At 44.6% G+C, this 20,373-nt stretch overlaps 1 protein-coding gene and 1 long non-coding RNA gene across 2 annotated transcripts in view; both read right to left on the reverse strand.

Annotated features, from left to right (window-relative positions):
* The window catches only part of LOC144806139 (uncharacterized), a 355,769-nt gene that overhangs the window by 93,068 nt on the left and 242,328 nt on the right, over nt 1-20,373 (reverse strand). The window contains 2 exon segments of the mRNA XM_078672571.1: nt 2,779-4,121; nt 4,206-4,261. Coding sequence (XP_078528697.1) covers nt 2,779-4,121; nt 4,206-4,261 — 1,399 coding nt within the window.
* On the reverse strand, nt 5,368-20,060 carry LOC144806158 (uncharacterized). The gene is made up of 3 exons (XR_013605706.1): nt 20,006-20,060; nt 18,036-18,153; nt 5,368-5,793 (listed from the first exon to the last, which is right to left on the reverse strand). It is a non-coding gene; the product is annotated as an uncharacterized LOC144806158 (long non-coding RNA).

The following is a 20,373-nucleotide window of genomic DNA, read 5'->3' on the forward strand; positions in this document are numbered from 1 at the left end:
TTTGTCTATGAATACTTGTCTATTCTGCCAGAAGGTCCTGAGGAAGGTGGTTTCATACCGCCGAAACGCGTCGACCTTGCGTAGTTATATCGCGTCTCAATCTGCGATCCCTCAGACGCAGAATAAGGAGCGAATGGAGTATGAATGAGAGAGTTTGAGTGTGGTGAAATTGTTGATATTGTTTATATTTATATGTTTCTCTGCACGGAATGCCACAATAATTTTTAATGTTGTAAATAGATAACTATATGTTTCACTAAAATGAACTACTGAAAATGTTTTTGACAAAAAAGGAAAAAAAATGATGTGACTTTGTACTCAGATAATCTAAAATAAAAAAAACACGAATGAAAAAAAGTTGTTGCCACCCTGTGTGAAATAATAATTGTAGAAAGATAGAAGTAGTGATCACCTCTAACTATAGAGGTCGCGAGGGAATTTTGTATATTTTTTTGCTTTAGCTATTTCCCCTCTTTCCCTGACCGATTAAGTAAAAATAGAGGGGGTCCCAAATAAATGTTAATGGACTCCGCCAGAGACCAGAGGTCTTTGATCTCCACCATTCCCATATGGCTGCCCCAACCCAGGAGTGACGCATTCGTCACTACTGTGAACTCAGGTTGGGGAAGGTAGAGGGATCTGCTGTTGACCCAATCCTGGTTCGTGAACCACCACTGCAACTGACTTGCAGTCACCTCCGAAATCTGAACGTCATCGGAAAGATTCCCCTGGTGCTGCACCCACTGAAACTTCAGGTCCCACTGCAGAGCACGTATATGCCATCTGGCATGATGCACCAGCAGGATGCAGGAGGCACGAACACCGGGATGGAGGCTGAAACATCGGTATCATAGCCCCAATATCCTGGACTTGCTGCTAGGGAGGATAGACCCAAAACTGTGCTGTGTCCAGAACCGATCCGATGAAAAGGAGCTTATCGGATGGAATCAGGTGCGACTTCAGCACGTTAACTGAGAACCCCAGCAAATGCAGGAAGCCCGTCGTAGTCTGGAGGTGGGGGCCTTCAACAGCCAGTCGTCAAGATAGGGGAAGACTGGAACCCCCTGATCTGCGCAGATGAGCTGCGACCACCGCCATCACTTTCGTGAACACCCGGGGGAGGGGGGGCTGGTAAGGTCAAAGGGGAGCGTGGTAAACTGAAAATGCATGTGGCCTACCGTGAACCGTAGGTAATGCCGGTGGGCAGGCAAGACGGGGATGTGAAAGTAAGTGTCCTGCAAGTCCAACGCTACCATCAAATCTCCAGGTTCGAAGGCAGACAAGACCTGAGCCAAGGTTAACAACTTGAACTTCTCCTTTCGGAGAAAGCGGTTGATGTCCCTGAGGACTAAGCTAGGATGCAGGCCTTTGTCCTTCTTGGGTACCAAGAAGTAGTGGGAGTAGCAACCCCGACCTACTTCTGGCACAAGGACGCGTTTGACAAAGAGATCCATAGCTTCCTGGAAGAGAAGGGCCAAATGATCCTCCGTCATGGGATGAAATCACCACAAACTGCATGACCCTTACGCACTCCGCTGCTTGCGGAACTCCGCGTTGACCGCCAGAGTTTTTTAGTCACTTTGCGGAGTTCCTCACTGAGGAACTCCGCATAGGCTGAATCTTATCATGAAAAAATAGATATCAGTCATATGTTAAGAAACAAGGGTGTGTAGAAACCTTTTGGGTGGAGTAAAATTTAAGACATTATTATTGTGATTTTTTGGGCAATTATTTGATTTTTGCAATCACTAACACTTCTCTGTGGAAAGTAAAGACCTTGAGAGTTTTGTAACTTTCAGATACTCAAATTGTGGATTCTGTTGCAATTAAAAATATTTCCAGGCCTGAAATTTCTTTGGAGGTTGCATGTGGGCAGCCTAAGTTATCCTGCAAGAGTTACTTGATGAATCCTATTGCAACTACAATATGTGCTCTCTCATGTAAAGTCAGGTTGTTAGAAGCTTTTCTGCAACTCAAGACTTACTTTTCACCTCATGTGGATGCATTTCTCATGTTTAGTGAGATCTCCTTTCTGAGTAAAACGTTTCTGGCTTTCCTCTCCTGTATAAGGCTTTAGTCCAGTGTGAATTCTCGAACGTGAAATTACATTGTATTCAAGACTAAACCTTATCTGACATTCAGAACACACATAAGGCTTTTTTCCCCCGTGTGAGTTCGCTCATGTCAAGTGAGAAATAATTTGTAACCAAAACTATGCTTGCATTTCAAGCACTCATGAGGTTTTACCCCAGAGTGGGATCTCTCATGAAGCATAACACTGTCTTTCAGATTCAAGCTGTTATGGCATAAGGATTTTCTCCAGTGTGGAGCTTCTCATGGTGAGATAGCGTTTTTCTCTGCAGCTTTTCTGTCATTCAGAGCACTCATAAGGTTTTCATCAGTATGAGTCGCTTATGGTTAGTGAGGCTGTGCCTATCAAATAGGAATTTCGGGCATTCACAGCGTTGGTAATGTTTTTCCCCTGTGTGCGTCTGCTCATGTAGAGTGAGATTGAGTTTAAAATTGATGCTTTTCTTGCATTTGGAGAACTGAATTATTTTGATGGTGTGTTTTCTTATGGGGCTTCAAACCATCTCTACCTCTGAATCTTTTCTGACATTTAGAGCACTGATAAATTTTTTTCTCCAGTGTGGATTCTCACATGTTCAGTGAGATGAGATTTATAGCTGAAACATTTTTGGCATTCGGAGCACTGATAAGGTTATTCCCCAGTGTGGATTCTTATATGCTTAGTGAGACTGCTTTTTGCACAGAAACATTTCTGGCATTCAGAGCATTGAAAAGGTTTTTCCCCAGTGTGGGTTCTTATATGATGAGTGAGACTCTTTTTGGAAATTAAAGATTTCTGGCATTCGGAGCACTGATAAGGTTTTTCCCCAGTGTGGATTCTTATATGCTGAGTGAGACTGCTTTTTTGAATAAAACATATCTGGCATTCAGAGCACTGATAAGGTTTTTCCCCAGTGTGAATTCTTATATGCTCAGTGAGACTGCATTTTTGACTGAAACATTTGTGGCATTCAGAGCACTGATAAGGTTTTTCCCCAGTGTGGGTTCTTATATGCTGAGTGAGACTGCTTTTTTCACTGAAACCTTTGTCGCATTCAGTGCACCGATAACGTTTTACCCAAGAGTGGGTCCTTGTATGTTTAGTGAGTCTCATTTTGTCAATGAAACATCTCTGGCATTCGGAGCACTGATAAGGTTTTTCCCCAGTGTGGGTTCTTATATGCAGCGTGAGACTCTTTTTTTCACTGAAACATTTCTGGCATTCAGAGCACTGATGAGGTTTTTCCCCAGTGTGGGTTATTGTATGTCGAGAAAGACTTCTTTTGTCACTGAAACATTTCTGGCATTCAGAGCACCGATAAGGGTTTCCCCCAGTGTGGGTTTTTATATGCTGCGTGAGATGGATTTTTTCACTGAAACATTTCTGGCATTCAGAGCACTGATAAGGTTTTTCCCCAGTGTGGGTTTTTATGTGCTTAGTGAGATTCCTTTTTTCGCGGAAACATTTCTGGCATTCAGAGCACTGATAAGGTTTTTCCCCTGTGTGGGTGCTTGTATGCCGAGTGAGATAGATTTTTTCACTGAAACATTTGTGGCATTCAGTGCACTGATAAGGTTTTTCCCCAGTGTGGGTTACTGCATGTCGAGAAAGACTTTGTTTGTCTCTGAAACATTTCTGGCATTCAGAGCACTGATAAGGTTTTTCCCCAGTGTGGGTTATTGCATGTCGAGAAAGACTTTCTTTGTTACCAAACCTTTCCTGGCATTCAGAGCACTGATAGGGTTTTTCCCCAGTGTGTATTCTTGTATGTACAGTGAGTTTGCCTTTGCAACTGAAACATTTCTGGCATTCAGAGCACTGAAAAGGTTTATCGCCAGTGTGGGTTTTTATATGCTTAGTGAGATTGGTTTTGTAAATAAAAGATTTCTGGCATTCAGAGCACTGATAAGGTTTTTCGCCAGAGTGGGTTATTACATGTCGAGAAAGACTTTGTTTGTTACAAAACCTTTCCTGGCATTCAGAGCACTGATAAGGGTTTTCCCCAGAGTGTATTCTCATATGTTCAGTGAAATAAGATTTACGGTTGAAACTTTTTTGGCGTCCAGCGCACTGGTAAAGTTTTTCCACAGAGTGGGTTAATGCATGTCGATATAGACTCGGTTTGATACTAAACCTTTTCTGGCATTCAGAGCACTGATAAGGTTTTTCCCCAGTGTGGATTCTCATATGCTCAGTGAGATAAGATTTACGCCTGAAACTTTTTTTGCATATTTTGCACGGAGAGTGGTTTACCCCAGTGTGGATTCTCATATGCTCAGTGAGATAAGATTTACGCCTGAAACTTTTTTGGCATACTTTGCACTGAAAGTGGTTTTCCCCAGTGTGCATTCTGTCAAATTCTGTGAGATAAGATTTATGGCGGTATCTTTTTTGGCACAAGTAACTTTTTTCCCCAACTTCGGTTATTTTGCCTCGATTGAGGCGGGTTTGAACACTGAATTTGCTCTCACAGTCCGTGTTTTATAAGGTGTATTCCTAGAGTTAATATCTCTACATTTAGTTTTCTCTTGCTTATATGCCACGGTAAGAGTGAACCTGATTTTAGAGTCGGGCTTGTTTGGATAATGCTCAGCATGTATCTCTAAAATAAATTGTGTGTAATCTTCTTAACACTTGAATTGAGCAAAATATGTCTGGAAGCAGCCCTGTAACACCTGTTGAAATTGTTCTAGCAGATAATAGTCTTTAGGTTATAGCCTATCCGGCAGCAACTTATTTTGTGACTGAAGTTTTTCTCAAATGTATTTGTATAGGTTCTTAATAATGCAGTAATAAGGTGTTAGTCTGATATTTAATGATTAAACTGATAAGTACCTTTTTGCACTGACGTAATGGCAGTAACTGAGGGCGTTAGAACGTGCACAGTACTATTGTGGATCATAAGTCGCAGAACATTAGTTCCTTTTACCCTTTCTATGTTTGGTGTAAGGTTAAGGTTTGTAGTTCTGAAGACGAGGAATTATTTACATTAGCTATAGCGCAACGGTGCTCCTTTAATCCATTTTTATATTCAACAATTTTACATATCACTCCTGCACAACAGATAATGTTGAGGCGATTTACATAGAATTACAGAACAGTATACAATAAAAAGAAAACAATCTGAGATGGTCATGAACACAATAAAGTGGTGAATTTTTAAGGTTTTCGCAAGAGTGAGCAGAGTAGGTCGAGGTGTTATATCCTGAGGCAGATAGTCTCAAACTTGAGTAACTGGTTAAAAACGGTTGTTGAACAAAGGTGCTTTTCCAATCTTTTGGTTGTAAACGTGTCAGATTCGGAGTCTTCTTTCAGTGTCTTTTCTTTGATGGTATTCAGAAGAAACCTTTTAGTGTAACTTTATTTTATGCAGTGTGTGCTTCCTCTCTGGAATTACATGATGCTTTAGATGAACGTTATTCTGTCATGCTCAGGCAATTTGTCTTTCTGATAATATTTCAGATGAGGATGCTGAAGTGGTGTTTCTACATTATTTCTGATGCTGTGTGCACAGATATGGCTTTGCTCTGGGTTAATGAAATGCAAAATTAGAAACTTCACTTACAGGTATAGTACTTTCCTCGCCGCACTTAGATTTTTGGAAATTGTTTAAACGTAGAATGCTTGATGTCCTTCAGTTTTTCAAAATAATCCTTCTTATGGCACTGACATTCAGTTGCTTAGTGCTAAATCTTGTTTTCTTCGTCCGTAATTTCAATCACCTATAGTATTAAAATTAAATAGTTAATACATGTACATTTCCAAAAATATAATTTACAAGCCAAATCAATGCAGAATTTTGAAAATGTTGAGCTGTTTTTCAGACAGTGCAGAGTGTAGAATGGTAGCATGAGAGTACTTGGATGTAGGAGTGAGGATTTGTAGAATTTTCTGAATTTTGTTACGCTCACAAAGGATACATGTAACCTAATGGAGTTGTAACATAGCTCACTTTGCCACTGGATTCAAGCAAGCCGGGCTGAAGACGGCTGAAATGCCAGAAACCGGTCCTCGGAAGCTTATTTCCGGTCCAGGTAAGGCATGGCTTGGCAGTTCGGACTGGACTGTTCCCATGAGGCACTGGGTCAGACTGATTTGCATATAGCCATGTCTGAACTGGGGTGGCAGAGTGGGCTAAAGAACGGTGATGGATTAAACCCAGATCTGTTGACTGGGTGTGAGTGTTTGATTGGTTCAGATGCTCCGTCCATCACCACCCCCTTTTGTACCGGATAGAATCCCAAAGACAGATATTAAAGTCATATGGACTGGCACCAAACTGATATTAAAAAAATGTATACTATTAATTAATTTGTAATGCAGATTTCTGGGATGGGAATGACTCCGCCATGGACAACAGGCGTTTTCCCCTGCCCTGAGTTACCACCTACTTGTATCGGGTATCTTGACTTTTGAGTTTTGGCCTCTGCCTCAAGCAAATCAATTGTGTGCTGCGAGGACTATGCCTAAACCTTGTCCTCAACTATGGTCCAGAGTGTGAATCAAGGGCAATGAAATTAAGGCGTAATTTCATGTGTTCATTTTATTCCACCTGATTATCAGTTGTTAGGTTTTTCTGCACCTGACTTTTACTGGGTGAAGAAAACCAGGACACCATTATTTTCCAGACAGAAACATTAGACTGAAAAGACACATAAGACTCTGGGTGCAGCAGAAGGAGACTTATGCAGTTTTTTTTACTAACTGGGGGAAACACACAATTCTTCCATCAGTTGGTGTTCACAGTCGTTGTCGGCCTGTGATTCGGCCCTGAGTGCAGAGCGTATCGAGTAGAACCGAGGGGCTGAGCCGAGCCGAGGAAGAGTTGACGAGCAAGCGGAGCGGAGCCTGGGACGACTGCCAGGGTTTGTTTTGTGACCGGTTCCTGCTCCCAAAGGTTTTTCCTGCTTCACCCGCGTCCTGTCAAACAAGCGCTTTAAGTTCTACAGATCTGCTGTGGGGGCAGGAACAGTCGCTGCCAGCACCGCAGGGCCAAGGCGCTGCTGCTCATGCGGCGGCTGCTGCAGGGGTCAAAGGAGCCTTGACCTGCGGTGCTGCTTGTGCGGCGGCTGCTGCAGGGCACAGAGGAGCACAGAGGGCACAGAGGAGCCTGGCCTGCCGCCTGATTTTACGTACATACCAAGCATTGAGCAGAGCAGAGCTGAGCGGAGGAGTGGAGGGAAGTGCCTACATCTGCCGTCTGTAGTGGGACTGGCTCAGGATCCCGCTCTTGCTCCTGAACGATTGCCAGCATTCTCCCTTGTACTCTTGTCAGCGATGAATAGCAACGAACAAGCAATGAACAGTGAGTGGTGAGTGACAAGTGGCAAGAGGTGTATGGCGTGTGGCGAGTAGCTAAGATTGATCGGTCCCTAAGTCGCTGAGCCATTGGAGTCTGTAATAAGTCTGTAATACAAAATCTGAGAAATTATGGAAAGAGGAAAGTGACAATAGACTTAGACCCTCTTGAAGCACCCCTCGGCCCCTGAATTACTCTGCATGCCTAGACTACAGCTCTACCCGGTGCCCGGATGTTAATCAATCGGTTAATTAATTAATTAAGTAACCAGCAGTACCGGCAGATTCTGTACGGAGGTGTGCTTTGTGGGTGTTTTCCCTTGGAGGTGTTTGGTGGTGTTTTTGTCCAATCAAAGCACCCTTTGGTCTTGTCACTGGCCCGTTTGATTCTCTGAAAGGAGCAAGACTTCTTCACCTTAGAGGGTGTATTATGAGCTCGGGAAAGGAGCGGCCACCTTTCCCTCCTATCAAAAGAAAAGAAAAATACAACAAACACCAATGTTAGATACGTTTAAAATAAAACAGGCAGGTGGCATATAGTCCTTTAAATCATCTACGGTCCATACATTTGGGAAACTGGGAAAGTCGCCGTCAAAGTTTGATTTTATGAAAGATCCAGCTGGTGCTAAGCTAACATTGCTAACTAACCTATGTGTTCTTCAAACTCCGATTAAACCACTGAGTAGAAAAAATATTATATCCCCTAAGCAAGGAGTAAGTGAACCAGGCCACCCTGAGTCTGAAGCTGAAGTCGAACGAATGTCAAATTGAACTAAGAACCAAGTCAACGAAGGAGGAGCTTTGCGCGCAACCAAGATGGTCGCGTGAACACAGGGCTCCCGGACCATTGCCACCTCCGCCGTTTATCCTGTATCCTATCCTGACTTAGAGGACAGGTTGTTACAGGCACAGCCCTGCTGATCATTTATTTGTTTCCAGATTTCGATTTGGACTCAGGGAGCCGAAGTTACGGGTTTCTGAATCTTTGTTGGCCTGCTCCCTGGTGCCACCCCGGGCTCTGTTTCTCTGCCAGCCGGACAGCAATCGAACAACAACGGATTGCCCGAGTCTCCCTGGCTCGGTCGTCTACTTTCGGTTTCGTTTTTCGCCCTGAGACCTCTCCGACTCTGTCTGGACCCGCCCGTCTTGGTGGCCTTCCACCCAACCATGACTCCGCACTTGCCGACCTGGCCTACTACGGCTCACTGAATGGTGTGAAGTGCCCACTTTCTTCTTTGAAACTGTTGCGGGCGCATCGAGTGTAGCCATTTTCACCAGGTCTCAGGCTACCCTCCGGGGCACGATATCTAAGATGGCCACCAAGCCCGAGGGCGAAAAGCGCAAGACCAAGCCGGCTCTCCGTGGGAGTTCCGTGCAGTCGAATGTCATGGACAGATACACTCTCGCCAAAGGCTCTCCGGGGGGACCGACCAAATCCCCGAATAATGTCGGAGAGGATTCCTCGACGGGTGAGGACTTGTCGCTAAAAGACGTCATGGGCGCCATTGCTGGCATGAAGGCCACATTGGGTCAACAATATGAAGCCCTGGCCCACAAGCTGGACACGGTTGCTATCGATGTTACCCTGATCAGGGCAGATCTTGCGAAAACCAACGAGAAGGTCAAATCCCTCGAACTAAAGACATCCAGCCTCGTTACTGACGTCTCCGATTTACAGGCAGAAATCGGCAACCTGCGATCCTCCCATGACTATTTCTCTCGGCGCCTGGAAGACTTCGAAAGCCGTGCACGACGGAACAACGTCCGTCTGGTTGGTGTCCCGGAGAAATCGGGAGCCTCTTCGGTGGACCTGCTGGTGGAGGATCTTGTTTTGAATCACCTCGCGCCCAAAGGCCACAGTAAGTTCTTTGCGGTAGAACGTGCACATAGGATACCGGGAGGCCCGCCTAAGCAGGGAGCAACCCCACGTCCCATCATTGCTCGGATTTTCCATTTTCGGGACAGGGATGCGATCCTGCAAGCGTCGCTTCAGTCTGGTCCCATTGCTTTTGAAAACTCTACAGTCAGTTTCTACCCAGACTTCACCCAGCAGGTACAGAAGCAAAGACTGGGATTCCAAGGGGTGAAAAGGAGGCTCAGAGACAGGGACATGAAATATGCCATGCTTTTCCCGGCCCGGCTACGTGTGGTGTACAAAGATCGAACATTTTTCTTCTATCGTCCTGGGGCCGCAAGTGACTGGCTTGACACGCTGCCCTCGGGGCAGAAACATTCTGAGCACTTTGGAAATTCCGGAGGAGCGGAGGGCGGCCCGGTGGAGCAGGAATAGGGAGCGACACCGGCTCCTGGTTCACCGTATTGACTTTCAGCTGTGGTTTGATGCTATGCAACTGTTGCCAGCAATTGTTTTGTCTTTTCGGGGTGTGGGCGGGGGGCGGGTAAGTCTTCCTCCTCTAGGGTTCTTTTCGTAGATTAGTTGTATGTTGGGGCGACAGGCACACTGCAAGTTGGGGTGGCTTTTGAGTCCTACGCAGGGGTGCAGGGTGGGAGGTATGGTGTTTAGGGTCTTTTTGGGGGTCGGGGGGTTGCAGTTTTTGTTTCCCTGTTTTCTTCAAGGCATAGTATTGATGAGCTTCTGCTATATAGTGTTGCTTCTGGTGTGGGGTGGGGCTGGGGTTGGATTCTGGGATGGGGGTAGGGGGCTTAAATTGTTGTGTTGGAACGTCAACGGGTTGGGGGACAGGATAAAACGGGGAGTGGTGTTGCAAATGTTGCGACGTTTATCCCCTGATGTGGTGTTGCTTCAGGAGACGCACTTGATTGGCAATACGTGCCACGCAATGAATAGGCGTGGGTATCGTCTCCTGGCACACTCCGGTTTCACCTCTGGTTCTAGGGGGGTGGGCATTCTGGTCCGGAACTCCCTCCCTCTTGCTGTTGACGACATCATCCTTGATGATAGGGGGCGGTATGCTGCCATTGTGGGGCGCTGGGAGGGGAGGGTTATCACCCTGCTCTCCGCCTATGTTCCGCCTGGTCTGCAGACTACTACCTTTGCCGATCTGGGAAGAATACTCCTGGGAGTCCCGGAGGGTCAGCTTGTAGTGGGCGGGGATTTCAACTCTGTAGTGTCGGGGATGTGCGATCGCTACCCTCCCCGGGAAACTACAAGGTCTCAATCTTGGTTGGGGGACTTCTTAGAAACTCTGGGGCTCACTGATTGTTGGCGCCTGCTCCACCCTGGCCATTTGCAATACACTTTCCACTCTGGGGTCCACGGCAGTCTCTCGAGACTGGATTATGTGTTGATGCCCTCCTCACAGGCCTCCTCTATAAGGGAGATAAAACACCTTGCTTGGGGTATATCGGATCACTCCCCATTATGGTTGGTCGTAGACACGAAGCTAGGGACTGGGGGCCGAGTGGCTCCGATTAACCCCTGGTATCTCCGTGATCCCAAGGTTAGGGCAGAACTGATTAAAGCGCTCGATCATTACTTTGCTGAGAATGTGGGCTCCGTATCCTCCTCTGTTTCATTGTGGGAAGCGTACAAAACTGTGATTCGGGTCCAAGCCCTCTCCTTGATTAGCAATGCTAAGAGGGTTAAACAGGAGTAGGTTGTTCGAATCGAGAACGAAATCACTGTCCTCGAGGGGGAATTGGAACCCGAGGTCACCCCGGATAGACTACACCTCCTGGGTCTTAAACAACTTGACTACAGGGCACTGGTTACTGATGCGGCGAAAGAAATGAGCAGGGAACAGCAGGGATGTCTGTATGATGTGGGTGACAAAGCAGGGAAGTTGCTCGCTTGGCTGGATAAGAGGGAGCGCGCGAGTCGGGTGGTCCCTGTGATTGTGGATGTGAATGAAGTGAGTCTCACGGACCCCGCGGACATTGTGGAGTGTTTCGCGGACTATTTCCGGGATGTGTACTCCCCTGTGTCCGATAGACCTGAGCATGACTCCCAGTTGCTTCTACGAGACATCTTACTGCCTTGTTTGTCGGACCCTGAAAGGGGGCTCCTCGAGGCGCCACCCACAGTGGAGGAAGTAGCGACTGCCATCCGCTCGGTTCGCTCGGGGAAGGCCACGGGCCTAATGGGCTCCCTATTGAGCTCTACAAGCTCCGTCCGGATACGATAGCTCCATATCTACGGTCGATGTTCTTGGAATCGTTGGAGTTGGGTTCCCTTCCTCCTGAGCAAAGATTGGCTTCCATAGTTATGATTCATAAGGATGGTAAGCCACGCGACCGCTGCACCTCCTTCAGGCCCATATCCCTGATCAATGCTGAACCGAAGATCCTGGCTAAATTGCTGGCTAACCGCTTAGTAACTGTCATAGGCGATTTGGTTCACCCGGACCAATCCGGGTTTATACCACACCGCAACACGGCACTGAACCTCCGGCGCCTGCATGGTGCCCTCGCGCGGGCGGGGATGCTACGTGAACCGGCCATTTTGGCGTCTCTAAACGCCACTATGGCGTTTGATAGGCTGGAGTGGCCATATCTTTGGACGGTCCTCTCTAAATTTGGCTTCGGCCCGACCTTCATTAACTGGGTGAAACTGCTCTACACCGACCCCTTAGCACAAGTGGTCGTAAACGGCCGTGTCTCCGCCCCATTTGCTCTCGGCAGAGGGACGCGCCAGGGCTGCCCTTTGTCTCCTCTTTTATTTGCCCTCGCTTTGGAACCATTGGCGGCCTGGTTGAGGTGGGAGCCATCTTTGAAAGGCATTAGATGGACCTCGGAATTTGAGGACCGGGTGTCTCTATATGCGGACGATATCCTGCTGTACCTCACGTCACCTCGTAAATCGTTGATCGTCCTCTTTGACGTCTTGACATCTTTCCGTAAAAACTCTGGTCTCGTCATCAACTGGTCCAAGTCGTGCGTCTACGTTCTCTCGGGCGATGCTCCTCTCTTGCCCCGTGGCTGTCCTATTTCGGTGGTGCGGGAAGGTTTTAAGTATCTGGGGATCTTTATTACCTTGGACCCAGTACTTCGTTATGAACGCAATTTGCTGCCCCCGCTTCAGCGCCTTCGAGCTGATGTTATCGCGTGGGGTAGGCTCCCTCTTTCCCCCTTGGGACGAGCGGCGCTGTTCAAGATGATGTCGCTGCCCCGGTTCCTCTATGCGCTGCAAAACACTCTTGACACGGTGCAGGCTAGCTACTTTCTGGAGGTTGAAAGTCTACAGAGACAATTGATATGGGTTTATTTATTTATTTTTTAAAGGAAAAAACAAGAACCAAGTCAACCATTGGGGTCAAATAACGGACCTAGAGATGTTAACTATTTAACTTACTGGTCGTTCACAACAAAAGAACCCAAAATGCATAAATCTAACAATGGGAGATACTCAGCAATTACTACCAACTTAGGCAGCCAATGCCAATAGAAGTACAAGTAAAAATCAGAAAAGCTAACGGTATAGGGGAACCATCTAATTTGGGCCAAATAAATCAACCAGAGCAAGAAGCTCCAAATGAACTAAATGGTGGTGTGAAAATCATAAGGGAAGCAAATACCCCACTGAAATCGGATCTTACTCTGTCTAAAATAAATTCAGCTCAAAAACAGGACCAGCCGAAATGTAATCAAAATAACGGAACTCAAATTAATAAGGACGAATACACCAGCAACCCAGAAACTCTGCAGCGTTGGAGTACTCCGTATCAAAAAGACGTTTTGAATAGTAGTCCACAATTCATTAATTCTTGTGAAGAGGGACATGATTTTCAAGGACCACAAAAAGAGGAGTATAAGGACCTATCATTCATAAATGGGCAACACCATAGCCTAGGTACTTAGGTACCAGGAAGTGGGAACGCGGGAGCAATTTGGGATTTATTCTTCAAAACTTCGCAATTAACTCTGGAAGCTTTAACATATCAGTTCAACACAAAGGAGGTCCAAATAGATCTCTTGAGCGCTACGGCATCATCTGTGTCCGGAACTGGGCAGAAGATAACAAAACAAAATAATCTAATAGTAAGGGCACAATCTCAGCCAATATCTACGTATGCAGAGTGTAGTTGTGCCCCACTAATTAAACGGGCTACCATTCCGGATATTTTAAAACCAATAATTGACGATGTAAAAGGGAATTTTCCTAATGCAGGAATTCAACCCATCAAGACCGACTGCCCCTCTAAAGATACAATAAAATGTAAAGACAATACTGTTGTTGTTGAAAAAATAGATGATAAAACAAAAGATCAAGAAGTGATAAACCCATGCTCGACACAATCAGCAATGACAGACGCAGCTCCGGAAGTTCATCTATCAAAAAGACAGAGGAAAAAACAACAGAAAGCAAGAAATAAAGCTTCTAAAAGTATAAACAAAAAACAAATGCATCAGATATAGTGAGATTGAACACCGGAAACAACCTTGACTAAATATCATATTGTGAAGGTGAGGGTAAACACATATCTCCAACAAAACCCTTTTGCCCTCTATTTAATAAGGATCTATCGGAGCTACAAGCAGTCATGAAAAATAAATGCCTAAACAAGCAAGCTGATAGTATAAAAATGATAGAGAATGGGAACATTGAGTCCTTAGAAAAGCTGCAAGTGGAGGAATGTAATAAACAGGTGGAGAATAAGCCATCACACTTGGAAACAAATAGAGCAAAGAGTGAGAGTATCAGAGGGGATGAAACGAATAGAGATTTGTTAAAAACCTGGAAGGATATTAAATTACCACAATATCTGGGAACCGAAACGAAGCAGTTACATAAACATTGACAATCATGGTCTCAAACTGTTAGTAATCATAATGGAAGGTTAATTGAGCATGCTCAAGGTGAAAATAGCCTGCAACAAATTAAATTAAATAACCCAGATCAAAAAGAAGGAGTGGTGCAGGTAATTTTTGCGATGGAATATAAATCTAGGGGTAATAATGAAACAACTTGCAAACATCTGGACCCAACACAAGATGGCAGGAGTATGCAAAGCATGTACATCTACAGCATACATGCCTGAGGATTAATGGCCCCAAATCCCTGCCGTTGTATCTTGTCATGTTGTGGCTGAGTGTGCCATGTAATGTGGCAGGCTATAGTGCTTGGTGTGATTTAGTCATTTTTGACACGGTGAAGTGCTGAATGGTTAGGCAAATTTTGATTTTCTTTGTTTTTGGGATCGTGTGATATAGTGCAGTACCTACCGTATGATGTAAATAAATTACATTGCTAATATACCATAAGGATGTGCTATTAGGGCCGAAGCCTTGCTGATTATATGCAGAATAACAGGTCTGGGAGGTCACTACTGACTAGAGCAGGTTAGCAGCTGCAAAAAATCAAAAGAGGGAAGCATAGAGGTTGAGATAGAATCACCCTCCTGAACAGATCATCTAAACATAAGGATTCTATCAATGTGTGGAGGTGCAAAATATTTTTAGAGATTTTATACAAAAATTTAATTGGAGTGAAGTGATAGACTCTCTCTTAAAAGTGGAAAGAAGAGAGCACATGTGCTTGTTTAAAATACCCCTCACACACTAAAAAAATCCGTTAGTGTCATGCTTCATCATAGGGGTCTTCCCGTCCCTATAACGGGGCGGGGCGTGCTACGACCAGACGGACTACGCGGGAGCACTATAATTGTGACAGAGCTATGTGTAGGTGTGTTGGTGACAAGTGAAGTGTAGGGATCTAACTAGTGAGTGCAAAAAATAAAAATTAAAAATTCCCTGGCTAGTAGAACAAATACACTTTATTGGAGTCTCTGGCTGGGAATGTTAAAAAGGGGATGTAGGTAGAGCAATTACTGACTACCAAGTCGACATGTTTCATAGGCAGTCCCCTGCTGCCTACTCATCAGGACCAAATCGTGATCCCTACTAGGAATAGCTCAGTTCTAAAGAAAGTAGGCCTACTGTCCTACAAATATACCGGCAAAAATAAGCTGGATATTTGTGCCTCAGGGCATGAGCTGGCCCGGGTGAAGCAAGGCATCAAAGAATAAGTGCCAAAAAAACGGTGACCATTGGTCTCTGTAAAGGAAAAGGAGAAAAACGAGGGAGAAAGCACAGACATATTCATATCATTACTGCCGGTCATGAAATGCTCTGATATTCACAACCATAGCTAGTTTGGTAGAATTCATAATGCTAGGTACAATTCCCTTCACCGTAGGTATGAGTATATTATTCAAAATGCACCTCTTGTTATTGGACAGAGTGTACGTCATATTGACCAGAACCATCCCAATGGATGTGGTTCATTCATAACCCATCATACATACAGTAGTGGCTCAACACATTCATACAAACGATCCCAAAAGCATCAAAGGGGACATAAATACTTCATATTTTTCCAAGATCGATATTCTAGACACAGTATATCGTATTTTCTTAACACAATTATTCTAGAAATAATGCCAGTGTGGATGGTCACAAAAAACACTCGTTATATACATACTTTTTGGTAGTTCTCTCAGTGCCCCATGAGCTGGCAGGAGGAGGTAGATTCGCGCGGTCTACTGAAAAATAAATGTAGCCGCCCCTACTGTTAGATGTGGTTCGTTCGTTTCCTGATAGTGAAATGGCCCAGTGACCCGTTTTTTAAAGACTCAGGATCCGAGTCTATCACTTACGTTACCGGCTCAAGCGATTCTGGGAGGTCACTACTGACTAGAACAGGTTAGCAGCTGCACAGGCCTTGGGCATTAATCCTATTGAGGATAATATGTGACGGGCACTGGTGACTGGAGTTGGCTAGCAACAACACTGGCCTCTGGTATTCATTACAAGCAGAGTAACAATACATGTCAATATTGACTGGAGCTGGTTGGCAGTAGAGTTGACCTCTGGTTTTGAATATTAGCAGGATTTAAGGTACAGGGGTCACTACTGACTGGAGTTACTTACCAGGATAATAGGTCTCAGGGGGCCAATACTGACTGAAGCTGGTTAGTATGATCACTAGTCCCAAGGTGCTACTAATGACTCAAGTTGGCTAGAATGATAACAGGTCCCAGGGGCCAGTGCTAACAGGAGCTGGCTAGTAGGCTTACATACAAGCCCAAGGGGCCACTACTGACTGGAGCTGGCTAAAAGAATAACAGGCCCAAGGATGGTGGGGGTGCGAGCGGCACCAATGAACGGAGTTGGCTAGAAGCATTGACGACCTTTGGTATTGATTAAATGCAGGATTCCAGGTCACAGGAGGCTCTGCTGAATACAGCTGGATAGCAGCAGTGGTGGCCTCTTGAAAGAAGGAATTGAGAAAGCATAACAGGATATACTGGTTTCTTTAATACCGATAATTGTTTACACATCATACACATCAATGCCACAACATGCATTGATATATTACGTTACCAAATTACAATACTCTTATATTAATTTGACATGTCTGTTCGCCTTAATATGCCTGCAACGTTATATGATTCTATTAGGGCCCAGAACCATTTTATTTAGTGATGTCCATCTGTACACTTTCCTGCATCTTGTAGTAAATTGAATATTGACAAACAGAAGTGTTATTTCCAGAAACAGTGAATTCTGCAGCTTGTCTGTGTATCTTTTATCTGCACCTCACGGATAGATGCTCTCGTCCATTGCAAAGACAATTGTCATTTTTTAGTTTGCTTGGCTTTTTGCTATTTTTGCATTAAATGTATGATAGATTTGTTGGCCTCCAGGTGTGTTGTGTTTTATTTTACAGATCATAAGAGATGAAGAGGAAAATGACAGTCCAGTATACACATTCTTCATATAAATCAACTCACAGTATACTGTTCTGGAGGTTCAGTCCCACAGATATTATCTCTAACTGAACGCAGGAACCCTAGGAAGCATGTGCTTTTCAAACCAGTTGCCCTCTGATGCAGCGTCCTCGCTATTGGATAAGTCAGTTTGTCCTGAATTTTAGGAGGGTTACCGTATCTAGTGCACTCTGTTAGACAGCGCTCACCTGTGGTAGTAAGAAGTTAATAGGTACCTTATCACCTATGCACGGTGCAGGGCTTTGAGTTACAGAGCTCCTCACGCGATGGAGAAGATTAGGTCACATTTACCCATTTTCCCATATTTGGTCCTGATGAAATGCCAACAGATTGCTCCATGACTACACAAGGCATGAAAAATGTTGACCTGAAGTATAGATCCCAGCTTACCAGCAGGTCCATAGGTGATCGACACCTTCACACAGTGATAGGTGCCATTAGTTCCTCAATTTCTCTGCCACTTTTTTTTAATCTCAACATGGACTAGTATGATCACATTAACTATATTGCGGCAACTGGTCGATAGTTGATCTTATATTCAGACTTTCACCAATCTCACATCTTATGACAAAACATCCTCTGTTATACTATGCTCATCCGACGTACTTAATAAAAGCTCTCTGACAAAATGCCCTCTTGTGGTGCCCGCCAGGCATTGTAGCGCCGGCCTAGTGAGGTGTATAGCCCAATGATGAAGTATGTCACCTTCAGGTGAGTGAAAGCAACTTGTCTTAAAAGCACATGCTTCCTAGGGTGTCTGCGTTCAGTTACAGATAATGACTCCGGGACTGAACCTCCGGAACAGTATACTGTGATTTGATTGTATTTTATTTTAACAAATGTACATAGCAGATATTGGCGCTTGCTTGTTTCACAAAAATTATCGTATACCTGCCTCGAGCGCACTTCTTACTGACGAGTATGGGGTTATCATGTTGCTGCTACAAGCTCCTTACCTGAGCGAGTTATCGGGAATGATGCAGGGGCAGACCAAAACCAGCCACACGTGGAGATCAATGACAAATACTGAAGAATGAACAGAGCTTCCAAGCTGGTGACCATTACTTAATTGACCTTGAAAATAAAAGACACGTTTTTAGTATTCTGGTGACTCATAACCATAAAAAACAAATGTTATAAATTCACTATTGTGTCAAATACTTAAAAAATGGAAATGGATGTGCTGAATCAGATGCTGCCCCAGGTAATGCGTGACACCTTCCACCACTATTGCTTATGGGACTTGTAGTTTTGTTTTTCTCATTTAAAGGATGGTCTCTAAAGTCCCAGTGTTCTAAGCGATGCTGGTTAAAATCAGAGGCCTGAGTGAGGGTGAAGCATGACACTGCTCTGCTTAGCAGTGAGATGAATGACATTTTCTCAGCCCTTCCATTCTTTGTCCTACAGAGGCTCGTTGGCCATTCATATTTTTTTGCAACGGCAAAGAAACTTTTATTGCAGCTCCTTTAAACTGAAGAGATAAAACGCCTGGGCATGTTTCATTAACTACTGACAAACATGAACAATCAAGAACATGAGTTTCTGGAAAACTATCAAGCACCCAATCAGAATCAGCAGCCACTCTTCACAGCCAGGAATTCTTGAGGCTTTGGAGAGGGTGAATTGCACGTGGCATAAGAGGAACACTACATCAACTCAAAGCTCACTTCTCAGGGATGTACTGAACAGCCAGCCTCATGGCACACTTAGCCAGCTCTTTACCTCCTCCTCCTCCTCCTCCTCAAACTGTTGACCAGCTATCAGGGCAAATGAGCCTGCAGCAAAGCACCGCTGGCTTGGTTCCACAACGGACCAGGCAAGGTGGTCAACTCCATACTCCTCCAAGTCAGCAAGCACTCTGGTCGAGCCAGTCCTAACCCCACATGAATGTTCCCCATCACAACTATTTTAATGGTACTAAGTTATGTTTCTGCCAAATGATTGAGTCAAAAATTGAAAGGTTTTACTATGAAGTGCTGAAAGAGAAATCATGAAGTCAATATTTCGGAGTCTGCCACAGTACAGAGGAGCATTATTTCTCTACAGCAGCAAATCATGTATGTGCCCTGTAGAAAGCACGTTTGAATGAAACATGGAATTCATTGCAGCCAAAAATCCATGCAATAACATAGAGTGCAAGATAACTTGTGTTATTATTGCAGCAGAACAAAATGCCATTCCTAATGGTTACGTCATTTTAAAGACAAACCCAGAAAAATGTATGGTCAGTGTTGTTCTTCTGCCTGTTAAACGACAATCTCCATTAATGTGTCAGGAAATAAACTACAATGAGAAATCCTACTCTATGGCAGGGTGCTGCCTGCCACTATATTGCAGGTTACTTCCAACATATTCTGATTTATACATACATACTCCAGGGTGCTGCCAGCTATCGGGTCTGCACACAGCAGACTGGAGCCACTCAGGAAGGAGGTAAGCTCTACATTTCATCTTAAGCCCTTAGGTTACATTCACAGCCTGATGGGTCTGAAGAACTTTATCCTCACTCTAATTGCGCCGAGCAGATGGACTTAGCCCAACATAGTCTGTGTTGTAGGCTGGATGATGCCTGGCATCCTATTATCGTTGGCGGGAGGATGAAGCTCTGATAGGAGCTGCTACAAGAAGAGCGGAGAAACAGGACCACAGATCGCCTCAGATCGACAACTGCCCAGAAGCTGAAGAAAGAACTTTGGAATAGCAAACCTCCTACACCCTGGAGATTCTCCAGGGTAAAAAAATTATTGTAATGAAATGCAAACTGCAGCATTAAGGTAACACACTACAACATCTTTCCCTTTAAACCGAAGATAACAGCATACAATAAAAAACTAACCAAAAAGCAACAAAACTAATAAATGCATTTCCAAATGCTGCAAAATAGAAACAGTTAATACAAATTAACAATATTAAACTTTGTTAGTACCTTAGTAATGTGCTTACTTCTTGGCTTCACTCCATCTGCAGCAATAATGCTCTGAAAGGAGAAATTACTGCTGTGAGTCTCAGAGTCTTCAGTATTACCGGTATCAGTCACGAAGACTGCGGTGTCAGAAGATAACTTTCTCTTATTTGGCTTTATTGTTCCACCACTCACGCCATCGCTTTTAGCAGACACACTACTGTCAGCAGCATCATAACTTCAGGCAGATCAGCAAAGCGGATATCACCACTCACATTGGGTGAACAGACTCGTCTCTGCTACATACATCCACTCTGTTCTCAAATTTGCTTGGAGCTTCCAAAATGCAAAGAGCTGCAATATATTCGCCACACTTTCCGGACTACCTTGTT

Source organism: Lissotriton helveticus (genome assembly GCF_964261635.1).
Source record: "Lissotriton helveticus chromosome 1_1 unlocalized genomic scaffold, aLisHel1.1 SUPER_1_unloc_5, whole genome shotgun sequence".
NCBI lineage: Eukaryota > Metazoa > Chordata > Amphibia > Caudata > Salamandridae > Lissotriton > Lissotriton helveticus.